The sequence below is a fragment of the Pyrgilauda ruficollis genome, unplaced genomic scaffold, assembly GCF_017590135.1.
Source record: "Pyrgilauda ruficollis isolate IOZ18807 unplaced genomic scaffold, ASM1759013v1 scaffold15, whole genome shotgun sequence".
NCBI lineage: Eukaryota > Metazoa > Chordata > Aves > Passeriformes > Passeridae > Pyrgilauda > Pyrgilauda ruficollis.
The window spans coordinates 11,610,335-11,623,976 of NW_024513654.1; the positions used below are offsets into that span (position 1 = coordinate 11,610,335).

Below are 13,642 nucleotides of genomic sequence, written 5' to 3' on the forward strand. Positions count from 1 at the left end.
GGAAGCACAAAGCAGCAAAGACTGAAAAAGTATTTATAAATGACACATCAGCCACCAGGGTCTCAAGGAATGTATTTAAAATCTCAAATCAGAGAGTTTAATTACAGACTCCTCTTGAACACAGACGCAACTGCCATTGAAGGAAAATGATGTTTACAATCTTAGGAGATTCTCAAAACGTGGGTCATGGCCCATGAAACATGGAATTCATAAATGTGTTCATTTAAACAATGACAAAATCAAATAGAAAGAAATCTCAGACTGGGGATTGGGATATTTGCAAATACAAACCCAACAAATTATTTCTAAAATATTGTTTACAGGGTGGTCAAAACTATAATTTGAGTCAATAGCAACAGAAACCTTTCAACTATTGCTCTGCAACACTGTAACACGTGCGTTTCTACTTGAGGGCTCATAGCTCGGGAGGACCCTGCCAATCATTAAAGGTTTAACCACGTTCTCTATAAAACCATTAACAAACCCCAAATACCTAAAAACCCCTCCCAAAAACCCAGAGCAGAATTATTTAATTAAAAGGACTGCATGTGACTTAAGATAGAAGAATTATTTCACTAAGTCAGAACAGCCTAAAGAAGCTTCATTCTGCAATCTATTTGACTTGAAACAGTCACATTTAGCTTATGCCTGAAATCTGAAGTTTTACTTTCCAGACAAGAAACCACAGTCCAAACAGTTACACAAACAGTTAGCTAAGAAATATGATATATCAGATGACATGAAAAAAACAAAAGGGAACTTAATAAACATGAATAAAATCAAATAATGAGTTCCTATTTACTTAAGAGTTTTAAACAGTTTACATAACTATGCTCACACCTTGGAAAAGATGACTACCTTACCAAGAACTGATCATAAGCCTTCTATAATTATCCTCCACAAATTGTCTGCAGTTTTAGTTCCAAATGCAACAGACAGACAATACATTACTCATAAGTTAAGTATTGTGATGCTGATTTCAAGCCAAGTGATGCAAATATGTCCAAAAAAGCGAGAGACACGTGCTCTGCTCCTTTTGAATACTTCCTTGCTACAGACAAAAAGGAAAAGTAAATATCAAGTAGCCATTTCAGTCAAGAAAGTTATCTCAGTCTAAAATTTACAGATGACTTTCTGGCGCTACCATTTCCTCAGAGAACTTACTGGAGTGACAATAGGTGTAGAGAGCTCTGTAAAGCTTTCCTTTTGACAGATTTCCCAGAGTTGAAAACAGTGATACTGCCTTTTCCTTATCTGATGTCTTCTAATCAGGCTAAAACTGCAATAGTGTGAAAAGAAAGATAACATTGTAGGGCATGGCACCAAGCTGATCAGCAAGATTGCAATCCTTTGCCTTCTATGAACTGTCATGCATCTTTTTTCCTCATTCACAGCAGCTCCGCAGGACGCAGGCTACTTTTACAGAGGTCACTGTTCATACCAAGCTTTAAGGAAAGTTTAGTTCTATTTTACTTAGACTAAATATTTAAAATGTCATATTGGCACCTTATACATTCTTCTCTTGAGAGTAAATCAACTCTCATATCTCCTCTATCTACTAATGCCTCAATGGCTAAACAAAGCAACACAGCACTTTAGAGAATATTATTAATTCAGATCTCCTGAGGGCAACTGCACCATTCTACTGCTCCAGTTTAATGAGAGGTCAACTTATATAGTCAATTAGGAATGAAAATAAATTAGAAGAAAACATATTTGTATAGCAAACGATTTTAATCAAAATTGCCAAGAGTTCTGCACCACTGATTCATTCTTCTGTATTGAAATTCAATTTAGAACATTTTCACCTGCTATTTCTTTCCAAGTCTGGGCTCATGGCAGAATCACATGAAACTCATTTGTGAAACACCGTGTTTGACTGGAAACTTTCAAATCTGAGTTTATCTTCCAACTAGTACCAACCATGCAGGACTTCAGATAAACTCAAGCAACATCCTTCCAGAGGGAACAATATCATTCATAAAGGAATGTCTGCAAAGTTTCAACAGCTCTACCAAATTCTTCTAAAGAATTAGTGGAACTAATGACACCACATAAGTAAAAAGATAAAGAGTAGAAAAAACAAAGCCTATCTGTGCTTCAAGCTTAGATATTAAATAAGTGGTCAAAATCTGTTTCTGGGATTGTTAGGTTACAGATGTAAAAGATATCCACCCTAGGAAGCAGCATGATACACTACTATCATCTGGGTAACTTAAAATTGAAATATCCAACTGCAGGAATTTAGAACAATGTGCTGTAAGACCAAAGAAATTAGAAAGTATGAATTCTCCTTGCTCTGTCCTTAATTTGTTTATAGGTCAGACTAATTAATGCATTTTCTAGGATTAGAAAATAAGTTATTATGCTAGTGGTACACAAAAAACTACTTCTAAGCAGCTACCAGCAGTCAGTTCATATTTAAATATTAAAAGGAATTAAGAACACATATTCATTAAATTATATAATTGGTCCAGTCTTATTAAATAACTACTTAAAAATTCTATTTGTTTCTACCTGCTGCAGAAGACATTAAGGCAAAATCAAGCTGTCCTGTAAGTCATATAGGTACATTATAGATAAGATAGTTTCACATGCAGATACAAAAACTTAAATGAAGCAACACCATTGGATTATTTGACTTGTTGTCACTGTTGTCAAAAGCTCACTATAACCAGCCAGAGATGAGCTGGTACTGGCCACTACTCCCAACAGAAGTAAATATGAACACTTAATGCAGTTATAATTTTCAGAAGATAATGCAATTGGGTAATGTTATTCACCATGATTAGGGTTATCAGCTCACACAGAGTTCTTCTCTGAACCTAAACAAAAAACTGATTTTTTTTTTTTTTTAAGCCAAGCACCAGTTAATTGCTCAGAGCTGGAAAACTTGTGCTAGTAACTTCATATTAAGTCTTTATTTTATTTTCTGAACTGCTATGACAACTTTGTATACACAATGCTTCCAACATTTCAGATTTAGTGTAATGAATATTATAAAGAGGCAGAACACTCCAGTTCAAACAAAGAAGACTGAATGAAATTCCAAGCTAGACAAATCCAAAGGATTCCCTAATAAGAATTTAAAAATGTATATACATTACATACTATCTCTATATACACATACCATATAGAGATACTCTGTCTTATAGTGTATAGTGCCACATATGTTTTACCTCTATAGAATCTGTTCCTACAGAAGACTTAAAATTAGTACATTTATGCAGATGGTACCCAGAATAATCATATCATGGCCAAAAGTACATTAATTTCTTGGAGGAGTATCCTCTAATAAAGAGCTCAGATATGACAACAACTAGGCACTATGAAAATGCCTTTCTGCAATGCAAGTCTTGTATGTGAGTGTACGATGTTCTTACAGCCAAAGGAGGCTGGCAAATGTTAGTGAAGTACAGGCCCAAGACTTTATTCAATTCAAAAGGTTAACTGAGGATGATAAACATCATTAATGAAAATGCAGATATCTGTAGCAAGAAAGAGCCACACATCACATCAGGCATTGGAAAGGTCTGTTTTCACATCATCTGAATATTTACTTCTGGGAATTCAGAAAATAGTTTAAAGCTGATGAAAGTCACAAACACACTGATCTACCTTAAAGCAATGTTTACAATGTGCACAGAATTGGGATTGGACACAATAGGGTACTAGAACACACTAAACAGCAATGTGATATAATAATGTAACTACTTTCTGAAGCAAACTGATTGTAATTACAATAAGAGCCCGTGTTTTTTTCAGGGCACTTCACCTAATCAAATCAAGAGCAGTTCCAAACTGTCCCTCTTTTGTTTTAGAAGTTTTTTGTGTCTGACTGCCAAATTTCAAAGTTGAAATCAGCCTCCAGTGTCCATCAGAACTCTATCAGTCCACTCAGTAATTCCGAATAATCCATGAAGAGCACATGAAAGAGATTGGAAAAAAAATTCTATCATCAGGCAACTCGAAATTCTCTTCAAGGGCCATCACCTGACACTGAAGTACTGCAACGATCTATAAATTGTAAAAGGACAGAAATCCACACCATTATTCATTAGCCAAGAGCAAAAAGAAAACGGCCTAAAAGTGGCCTCTTTGAAGAGCCTGAAAAGGGCCAGAATAAAACGTGCTACATGGCTATAAACCTTTGCCACCAGTAATCTGCAATTACAGAGCTCCTCTGATCACAAGAGACTTGCAACAGCAGTTGAAACAGAGTATTTCTAAACATTACTTAGAAGTTCGTGAATACAAATGTATGAATTGTCAGAACTCAAAGACCCTTAGAATGCTGCAACAAACAGCTTCAAAGCAAATAAGCTCTTCTAGAAATTTGGCTAAGGTATTAAAACAATAAGCAAGATCCTTGTACTTGATTGCAAAGGAGAATGAATCACAAGTTTTCAATGACCTTAAGACTTCTGTACACAAAATTAATTATCACTGGACAGCATTTTAAAGTAAATAATTTAATCAGGGAGGCTTCCCAGTACTGTCACAATCATTTGGTGTTGGTTTTGAGTTTTTACTTAAATATTTGACACTTAGTTCAGAAGATCAGTTACACAACTACACTAATTACCCCACTATGGGAAATCATAGCATGCAACCAATCTAACCTACTTTTTAGAAATTCAAAGTATACAAAGACTTATTTATTTGGTAATTCCATTTTGACATGCATCTGCCAAAACGCTGTCACACACAGATCCTAAGATCTTACACAAAGGCAAATGTACTTTTGGCAAATGTAACTGACACTAGGGTGATGGGGGGGTTGGCAAATAAAACAAAATCCATTACACAAAATGAAAACCCCAACCCCCACACTTCCATTACCTAAAGACAAAGTCTTCAAGCGTTCTTGAGAGCTTTGCTCTGGCTTATAGTTTTGAATTCAAAATTTGAGAAGGAATTGAATGTCTATTCCTGCAGCTTCTCATGTGAGGTGTATATCCATGGAAGAACAACCTTACACACCTTTCCTGCTTTCCACACTGTTTCTTGGGCAGCACACTTGGGTGCAGGAACACAAGTACAGTTTGTATCTGTGTGTAAGCCTCCTTCTCAAACTACATGGAAACAAAAAGAATGCTGATGAACACATGCAGTAACCTACCACTTTTTTTAAAATGGGAATTTTTTTTCCAAGAATACCGCCTGTTAATTCTCATAAGGGCAAACTTCAACAAGTTGACCAGAGTAACCACATCTGTAATTCTGCCTACGATCAACTTCAACAGTGAACTCTGTCATTTCAGTCAGAAATAAATCTCAAAGTGAAAAATGACATCCAAGTGGCAAACATTCTCCTGTTTGTGTACAGAGTACACTGAAATGCAGATTTTACCAGCTGCCTTGCTTAGACACCTTCCTCAACTACTATTGCTAATACAGACATGCCTACAGGTGAAGAGAGAAGAGGTTTGAGGATGGGAGGGGAAGTGCACGTGGGGGAAGAGGAAAACACATTTAGTATTACATCTGAGGCATATATTCAAAAAACTGGAATCAAAACTCCACTATGAAGCTCAAATTAAAACTTTAATACTCTGCAAGTGCTGTAAAGATGTTATGTTAAAGATGTTATGTTTTTGTGGTGAGCAGACTTTATGATAGAGCAACTTCAGATATATTCACAGTCATTTAAGAAAAAAAAAAAAAAAAAAGAATTCTAATCTTCAAAAATTGTCATTTAAGAAAAAAAAAAAACCCAGAATTCTAATCTTCAAAAATGACATAAGAACCATCATCTAGACTGTGTACTACACCAGCGTCTAAATAAACTACATGTTCTTAATATAGAACATTGACACAAATTCCTTGGGTGAAATGACCCCACCTAACATTCTGACCGTACTGTGGCACTTCTGCTCAAATACACAAACAGGTGATACCACCACAGTACAACAGAACCTAAAATAACTTCTACCAAAAATAGCACAAATTTCATGAGTACCCAGATTTCATAAACTCTCAAATGCAGTACTCTAAATATGTTTCTTGACCGAATTAGCTCTCAGAAACACTGTAAATGCCATCCTCTCATGCTATTTTTTTAGTCTCCAGAACAGCTCCAGAGCTTCAATTCATGTCAGTTCCCACTTCTCTCACGTTTATCCATCAGGATGTTTTTTCCATGCTATCCGTACACCAAACACGGAGCATTAACACCCTTTTAAAAAGGGGCAAGGTAGCTGAAGATTTGCCTGAAAGCTGAACGCTTGTCAAACACTAGCAGGGTTGTATCTATGTCATTGTAGTCTACTTGGCTTGATAAATTCTAGATAAGCATCCTTAAAAACCCTACTTGTACCAGTACACTTAAAGATTTAAAGAGCAAGCAACTGAGAGAAGTTAGGAGATCCAACACATGGATTCCGGCACTCAGGGAAAGGCAGGAGAACACAGCGGTTTAATTCAACTCCACATGGAACAAGATGGGAGAATGCCCATTAAAGCGACCACAGCCTGCCTCTGTGCACTACACACGAAGAACAGGAGTCAGTTTTACTGTTCATGGGGTTCCTTCCGTACAGGGGGAAAAAAAAATAAAAAGTATGAACTTCGGATCTAAGAAAATGCAGTCTTTGTAAGGTTGGGAGCCATACTGCACACGAGTCCCAAAAAAAACCCAAAACACAGAGAAGTGAGCAATCCAGCAGCGGGCAGGGTGGAGCACAAGGCGGGACAATGACCTAATAGATCTTTTCTATCTTTAGTTTCACGAGGCTCCTTGGCCAAGAGGCGCCGGGATGCCCCGCTCTGCCTCCGGCCGCGTCCCCCGGCAGCGCTCAGCGCCCCCGCCAAGTTCTGCCGAAGCCGGCGCTGCCAGCAGGGATCCCGAGGGAGGGAGCCGGCAGACAGGGAGCCCGAGGCAGCGCCGCAGGCACCAGCGACGCTCCGAGTCACCTCTCAGCTATGAGAACACAAGCGACCCGCGCTGCCCGCCCTTACCTTGAACACTTTACCGAAAGCACCATCGCCCAGCTCTCCTATGATTTCCCAGAACTCCTCAGGGTTCAAATCCCTCTTGACGTGCTCGTATTGTTTCTTCTTCTTCTCGCCGCCCAGCTTGAAGATCTTACGAAAGTTGAAGAAGGACATTTTGGCTGCAGCCGAGGGATGGGGCGGGCGGCGGTGCCCCCTCCGCCCGCCGGGACCACCTGGCGCGGGCGGTGATGCCGAGCGCGATTCCCACGCGGAGACCAAAGTCTTGGCGTCGCCCGGGAAGCGCCGTCACCGCCGGGCGCTGCGGGGAGACAACACCCCGCGATGCCCCGAACGGGGCCGGGCTCGGCGCTGCTCTCCCGAACGGGCTCGGCGGTCCCTACTCGGCCGGGCCGGTCACCATCGCGGCAGCAACAAGTGCCGGCTCCCTCCTCGGGACGGGCGGCGGCGGAGCCGGAGGAGGGGTCACGGCTCCGCTGGGAGGGGGCAGCTGCTGCGCGCCGGGCAGCGGGGAGCGGTCACGTCCCGCCTCACAGGACGGGGCGGATGCAGGGAGGGGCGGAGGCTGCCCTGCTCCAGGCTCCCGGCCGGTGTCCTCGCGGAGCGGCACCGCGGCGGAAAATGACGCTTCTCTGCCGGCCTCTCTCCCACTCGCTCGCTCCCGCGCCCTGTCGCGGAGCGGGGCCCGGGCGGCTCCGCTTCCTGCGGGGCGGCACCGGCGGCGCCTCCGCCCCCTCCGCTCTCGCTCCCGCCCGCCGCCGGCGCGTGCGCCCCGCGCTCCCGCCCCTCTTCCCGCGCTCCCGGAACCGCCTCGCGCCCCTCCCGCCGCTCCGCCGCTGGCGCACGCGCAGCAGCGCGCGCCCCAGCCGCTCCCCCCCTTTTCCCCGGCGCGTGCGCACGCGCCGCACCGGCAGCACGCGCGCGGGCCTCCCCCGCCAACGGCTCGGGCCCGGCACAGGCGGGGGGAAGGGGCGGGGGCTTGCCCTGACCACGTGACGCTGCCTCGGCTGCCCCAGCCAATAGGAGCGCGCGGAGGCTCCGGGCGGGTAAGTCGGTGTCGGGCTCAAGATGGAGGGGCCGCCCTCGCCCCCCCCCCCCCCCCCCCCCCCCCCCCAGGCTCTGAGCAGAGCGACAGCGCTAGCGCGGGGATCGAGCGCTCTTCCCTCCCTCTGCCCTCTTTCCCTTTAGTCGGCTGCGTGGCGTTGCGGGTGGGGCGTGTGGCAGAGGGACCCTTTTTTCCTCTGATCCCGGAGGACACCCGCACCGCTGTCCCGTGCAGGGGGGTGTCCCCAGCCTGAGGCAGAGGGCGGTGCTCCCTAGGCGGGGCACAGCTTCCCCTCAGCGCTGGCTGCGTGCCCCGAGTCCCCAGGCCCGCCGCGGGAGCCGAGGGGCCCTGAGGGGCTCCCTGTGCGTGTCGGGAGCGCTGTGTGGGCAGGCAGTGCCTCCTGGGGGGCTGGGGCTTGCACGAGGAGCTCTGGGGAAAGTGTCGATGGCAAAAGACGGCGTTTGAAAACTTTCTTTTGTTTGTGGTCCGGGGCTGTCCCTGGACCTGCTATTGATTTATCTTCTGTCACAGCAGGGTGCGATGTTCTTGTGCTGCCCGTTTGGTATCTTCGGTATCTTATTTAATCACTGGGACAGGCCTGAATTTCCTTATCTCACAACCTTCTCTTCCCACAAGTGATTCCTTCCTCACCCTGAAGTATAATTGTATTTTAATGGCTGTGTTGTGTACATGACACCCAGTGTGGGGCGTTTCCTCGCTTGAAAGCAAGAGGCGTTCCCGTTGCCTGGATTAGGGGCAATTAGCAGACCTGGGGACAGAGTTTGGGCTGGGACAGGCTGGAAGCAGCAGCTGAGGCGAAGCTGAGACCTCAGAGGCATCTGACAGTGAGACAAACACCCAGGGAAAATCGTGTAATGCCGTATCCTCGTATGAACCTGAGTGCCTGCAATTGCCATTAGCTTAAGCTGCATGATGAGCTTCTGAAGATCAAGCCTCTGGTGTGCATCATTCCCCAGACCATTTTATTAGCGTGACAATAGTTTGCTATATGAGGAGCGTAGTCCGTGTGTAAATTCAGTAATAATAATGAGGCATTGAGATGCCCCTGACACAAAGCATTTATGAACTGAACAACAGGGTTCTGTCATGAGTCAATTTCTTTAAACTGTATAAAATCAGTTTCATGGGTAGTCCCACCCTGTGAATAGAGAGCCTTTCAAGTACTCTTGCTAAACTGATTTGTTGTAATAATCAGTGTTTGTTTTTCAAAAATGATATGGGTTTATGGCTTTATGGGTTCCTTGTGCTGACAGCTCTGCCACAAAAGGTAAAACTGCTCCAGAGGATGTTAAAACCAAGACTGTTTATGCGTGTGAGGACAAAAACAAGAAACAACTGCAATCCCAAGGATCTGTTTTATCTTCTGTGATCTGGCTGGCTGGCTCCACCTATTAATTTCATAGGCAGTTTCAGTCAGGTAGTTTGGATTAAATACAATAATAAGGAGGCTGTTACCAGCGGCAATTTAGCTTCTCATATCTTAATTTTTAAAGTTAAGTTTCTTTTTCTTCTCTATAATTTTTCTTTTGCCCTTCAGGTGGGATGATAGCTTTGATTTGGACATTAAAATACAATAATGGCTTAAATAATAGTTTTCATTAATATTTGTCATTTAATATTTTGATTTTAACTTGCTCTTTGTTGGATAAAAATGCTTTGGGATTAATTCTGTAGGTTTATTTAAACTGACTGGTTGGTAGAGGATGGGGGGGAAAAAGTAATCCAAAGCCATAGCGTGAATTCCTTGTACTGAGGCAGGATTATCTTTTCTTTAGCCTCAGGGTTAATGGCAATGAACCTTGAGGCTAAAGAAAAGGAGGAAAGGAAAGGGGGCAGGAGGGTGTTTATGTGTGGATGTTAGAGTTTGTAATAACTAGAAAGAAATGCAAAACTAAGAGAAAATTTGGTAAGTTCTATGTGAACAAGAGAAGTTGAGCTGGCAGTTGTGGGCTGGGATAGCAGGGCCTGATTCTGCCTCAGCCCTGTTACAGCGTTGTGCTGTGCAGAGCTCACACACAGCATCTCTGCCCCTGCTCTGTTACAAATCTTGTGCTGTGCAGAGCTCACACACAGCATCTCTGCCCCTGCTCTGTTACAAACACGGAGCTGTGCAGAGCTCACACACAGCACCTCTGTCCCTGCTCTGTTACAAATCTTGTGCTGTGCAGAGCTCACACACAGCACCTCTGCCCCTGCTCTGTTACAAATCTTGTGCTGTGCAGAGCTCACACACAGCACCTCTGCCCCTGCTCTGTTACAAATCTTGTGCTGTGCAGAGCTCACACGCAGCACCTCTGCCCCTGCTCTGTTACAAATCTTGTGCTGTGCAGAGCTCACACACAGCATCTCTGCCCCTGCCCTGTTACAAATCTTGTGCTGTGCAGAGCTCACACACAGCATCTCTGCCCCTGCCCTGTTACAAATCTTGTGCTGTGCAGAGCTCACACACAGCATCTCTGCCCCTGCTCTGTTACAAACACGGAGCTGTGCAGAGCTCACACACAGCATCTCTGCCCCTGCTCTGTTACAAATCTTGTGCTGTGCAGAGCTCACACACAGCATCTCTGCCGTGGGGCAGTTCCAGTGGGACAAAGGAGGCTCGCTCGGAGCAGAACGGTGCCGTCCTACCAATGGCTGAACGTTAGCAGGTACTGCATGTGTGCTGCTTTGGACTTGTATAAACAGAGTCTTCCTGTTCCAGAGAGCTTTTAATTCATATAACGAAAATATAAAATGAAAGTCTGGTACAAGAAAGGAGCACTTAATCTAGTGATAAAGCTTTGCTTTTACCTTCTTCTTTTTTACTCTTGAACAAGTAATTCAAGATAAAACCAGGATATATGAAAAGGAAAACTTTGACTCCGTCTCATTTTTTCCCTTATTCTTTCACTCTGGAGTTACAGCATGCCACTCAATCCTGAAAATAACTCCATAAGGTGAAGGTTAAGTGCTAGTAGCAGATCCTTCCCAATTTGCTGTGACTTCCTGGTTTGGAGGAGGCTGTATGAAGTCTGGATTTTGTGTGTGTGGTTTCTTTTGTTCCTGATAGCTAGAGTTTTTACCGACTGTAAATGTTTCCAGATGGTAAGGATAAAAAGGTAAAAGTGAATTATATTAAAATTTCTCCTTCAGGAATTTAAAGCAATGCTTTTTGAAAATTCATTGCTTCCTTTAAATGTCAGAGGAAGATGTTAAAGTAAAAATGTTAAAGAGCTATCTTGATTGTGCATCAAATATACTGGCTTAAAATAGCTGTAAACTCTTTATGACAATCTTTTTCATCTCTTTGTGAATTAGAAATCTCCTTTATACTTCCTGCTGCTTAATATTATCATCCTTTCTCATTGACTCAATCACTTACACTTGCCACTGTTTCTAACTCCCTCTTTAAGTTGTTTCTTTTAAACTGCTCCAATTTCTCTTAATTGAAAGTAAACACTTCAGAAATTTAATTTGAAATGTGTTCCTCACAAGATTTATTGCCCTTTTGCTGCAGTCCTACATTCTGTTTTCAGTTCTTTCAAAATATTTAATGGTATATTTTTATATTGTCTTGACTTTCTGTCCACCCACGCTTTCACTGATCTCCAAAATTCTTTCTGGTGATTGAGCTCATTGAACTGCTCTAAGGTCACAGGTGGCTTGTTTGTGGTTAAATCTGGAGTGTAATTCTTGTTTCATCCGTCTTAATCTGTCTGTCACCTTTGGCACTCAACACTGTCCTTTCTGTTTTCTTTAATCGATGTACCCCGTGTTTTTATTGATATTTTCTAGTTGTGTGGTGGTATTTTTTCATTGGCTCTGCCATTTCTCCTCTGTTCTGTTCCCAAAGTTAACATTTTGTGCTCTGTTGGGCTCATTTCAGTCTAAGCACCAATGTAGCTTCTAGATCACTGGAGTGATCCCCAGTGCAGGGGGTTGATCACTGTCCTGGTCCTGTGGCCACACTGTTTCTGATAAAGGCCAGGATGCCACTCACCTTCTTGGCCACCTGGGCAGCTCCTGCCTCCCGATCAGCTGCTGTTCATCAGTGCCCCTGTGTTCTTTTCCTCTGGGCCACTTTCCAGCCACTCTGTCCCAGCCTGTAGCCCTGCATGGGGCTGTTGTGACCCAGGCAGGACCTGGCACTTCCCCTCCTTGAGCCTCACACCCCTGGCCTCAGCTCATTGATCCAAGCTGCCCAGATCCCTCTGCAGAGCCTCCCTGGCCTCCCGCAGATCGACACTCCTGCCCGGCGTAGTGTTGTTCGTGAGCTTAGTGAGGGTGTGCTCGATGCCCCATCCGGATGATGGATACAGGTGTGAACAGGGTGTACCCCGCTCTGATCCCTGGGCACAGCCCCTGTGGCACCGCTCACCACGCTCTGGGCCCAGCCCTGCAGGCAGTTCTGTAGCCAGCAGAGAGCCCCTGTCCAGGCCATGGGCTGCCAGCCTGGCCAGGAGGATGCTGTGGAACACAGTATTGAAGATTTTTCTGAACTCCAGGTGGACAACATCCACAGCTTTTCCCTCATCCACTGGGTGGGTCATCTAGTCATAAAGGGAAGTCAAGAGATCAAGCAGGACTTGCCTTTCTGAGAGCCATGTTGGCTGGGCCTGACTCCATGTCCTGTACATGCTGCATATACAACACTCCTAAGGGCTTTCTAGTAAATGTACCATTGGTAGAGCTGTGCCTTACAGGCTTCTCTTTCTGTTAAAAAGACTTAGTTTTGTACTCAGTAGTTTATGAGCATTTATGATATGAGTAACAGAAATAGTTCAGTCATAAATAATATAAACAGGAAAAAATAATAATACCAGAGTTTGGACACTCAAGAGCTTGCCCATATTTCATTAGCCAGAATCCATACTCAGGCTCCTATCAATAACCTGGGTATATTACTATTTATTACATGGTTTGGGTTTTTTTTACTGCCTTACTGCAGGACCAGTTAATCTAAGAATTGCCATAGAAACATGTGGCATTTGGAAGCTTGAACATATAAGGATATTACTCGATGTTTGCAGTAAAAAACATTGAATATTAAAATGTTTAGGAGTAGAATTAACCTAATTTTGGCTTCAGAAAAGTCTGTGTATTTAATCTAAATTTGCTGTACGTTTTCAGCAGTAAGTGGGGAAATGTATCTTCACAGAGCAATTCACCTTCCCGGTTTTAAATACTTATCTTTACCACAGTGTTTGACTGTGTGAGGTGTTTTTCTGGCAACATATAATGGGAGTTCTTCCTACCTATGGAGACTCCACTGCCAGCAGAACTCTTGGAGTGCTTTTCTCTTGATGGCAGCAACATTTCTGGGAATGATGACAGAGCAACTATAAAAATTGCCAAATTACCTAAATGTTTCCAAGTAAATGTGTGATGGTTTATTGAACAGACTTTATCTGAAATTAAATGGCAGAGGAAAAAGCAATAATTTAAGTATCAAAGTTTGAATAAGGATCAGATATTTCAACAAAAAATACAAGAATATTTCTTGGAAACATGGCATGTCAAAAGCATTCAAGTTTTAATGTGTTGACTTTATTGAAGCTATAGCAAAAAAGTGTTTTTTTTTTTTTCTTATTGCTTCCAGTTCATCTGCAAGAAAACCCTCTTCAAGACTTACATTCAGAAATA

The 13,642-nt window shown here is 43.4% G+C and overlaps 2 protein-coding genes across 5 annotated transcripts in view; one reads left to right on the forward strand and one right to left on the reverse strand.

Annotated features, from left to right (window-relative positions):
* Positions 1 to 7,115, reverse strand: part of SLK (STE20 like kinase) — a 49,220-nt gene extending 42,105 nt beyond the window's left edge. For all 3 annotated transcript variants that reach the window (XM_041461545.1, XM_041461546.1, XM_041461544.1), the window contains exon 1: positions 6,961 to 7,115. In XM_041461545.1, coding sequence (XP_041317479.1) covers positions 6,961 to 7,110 — 150 coding nt within the window. In that variant the 5' untranslated portion in view covers positions 7,111 to 7,115. The remainder of the gene's footprint in view (positions 1 to 6,960) is intronic.
* Positions 7,116 to 7,862: 747 nt separating this feature from the next.
* Positions 7,863 to 13,642, forward strand: part of STN1 (STN1 subunit of CST complex) — a 42,472-nt gene continuing 36,692 nt past the window's right edge. For both annotated transcript variants that reach the window (XM_041461547.1, XM_041461550.1), the window contains exon 1: positions 7,863 to 8,000. The gene's annotated coding sequence lies outside the window, so the exon portion shown is untranslated. The remainder of the gene's footprint in view (positions 8,001 to 13,642) is intronic.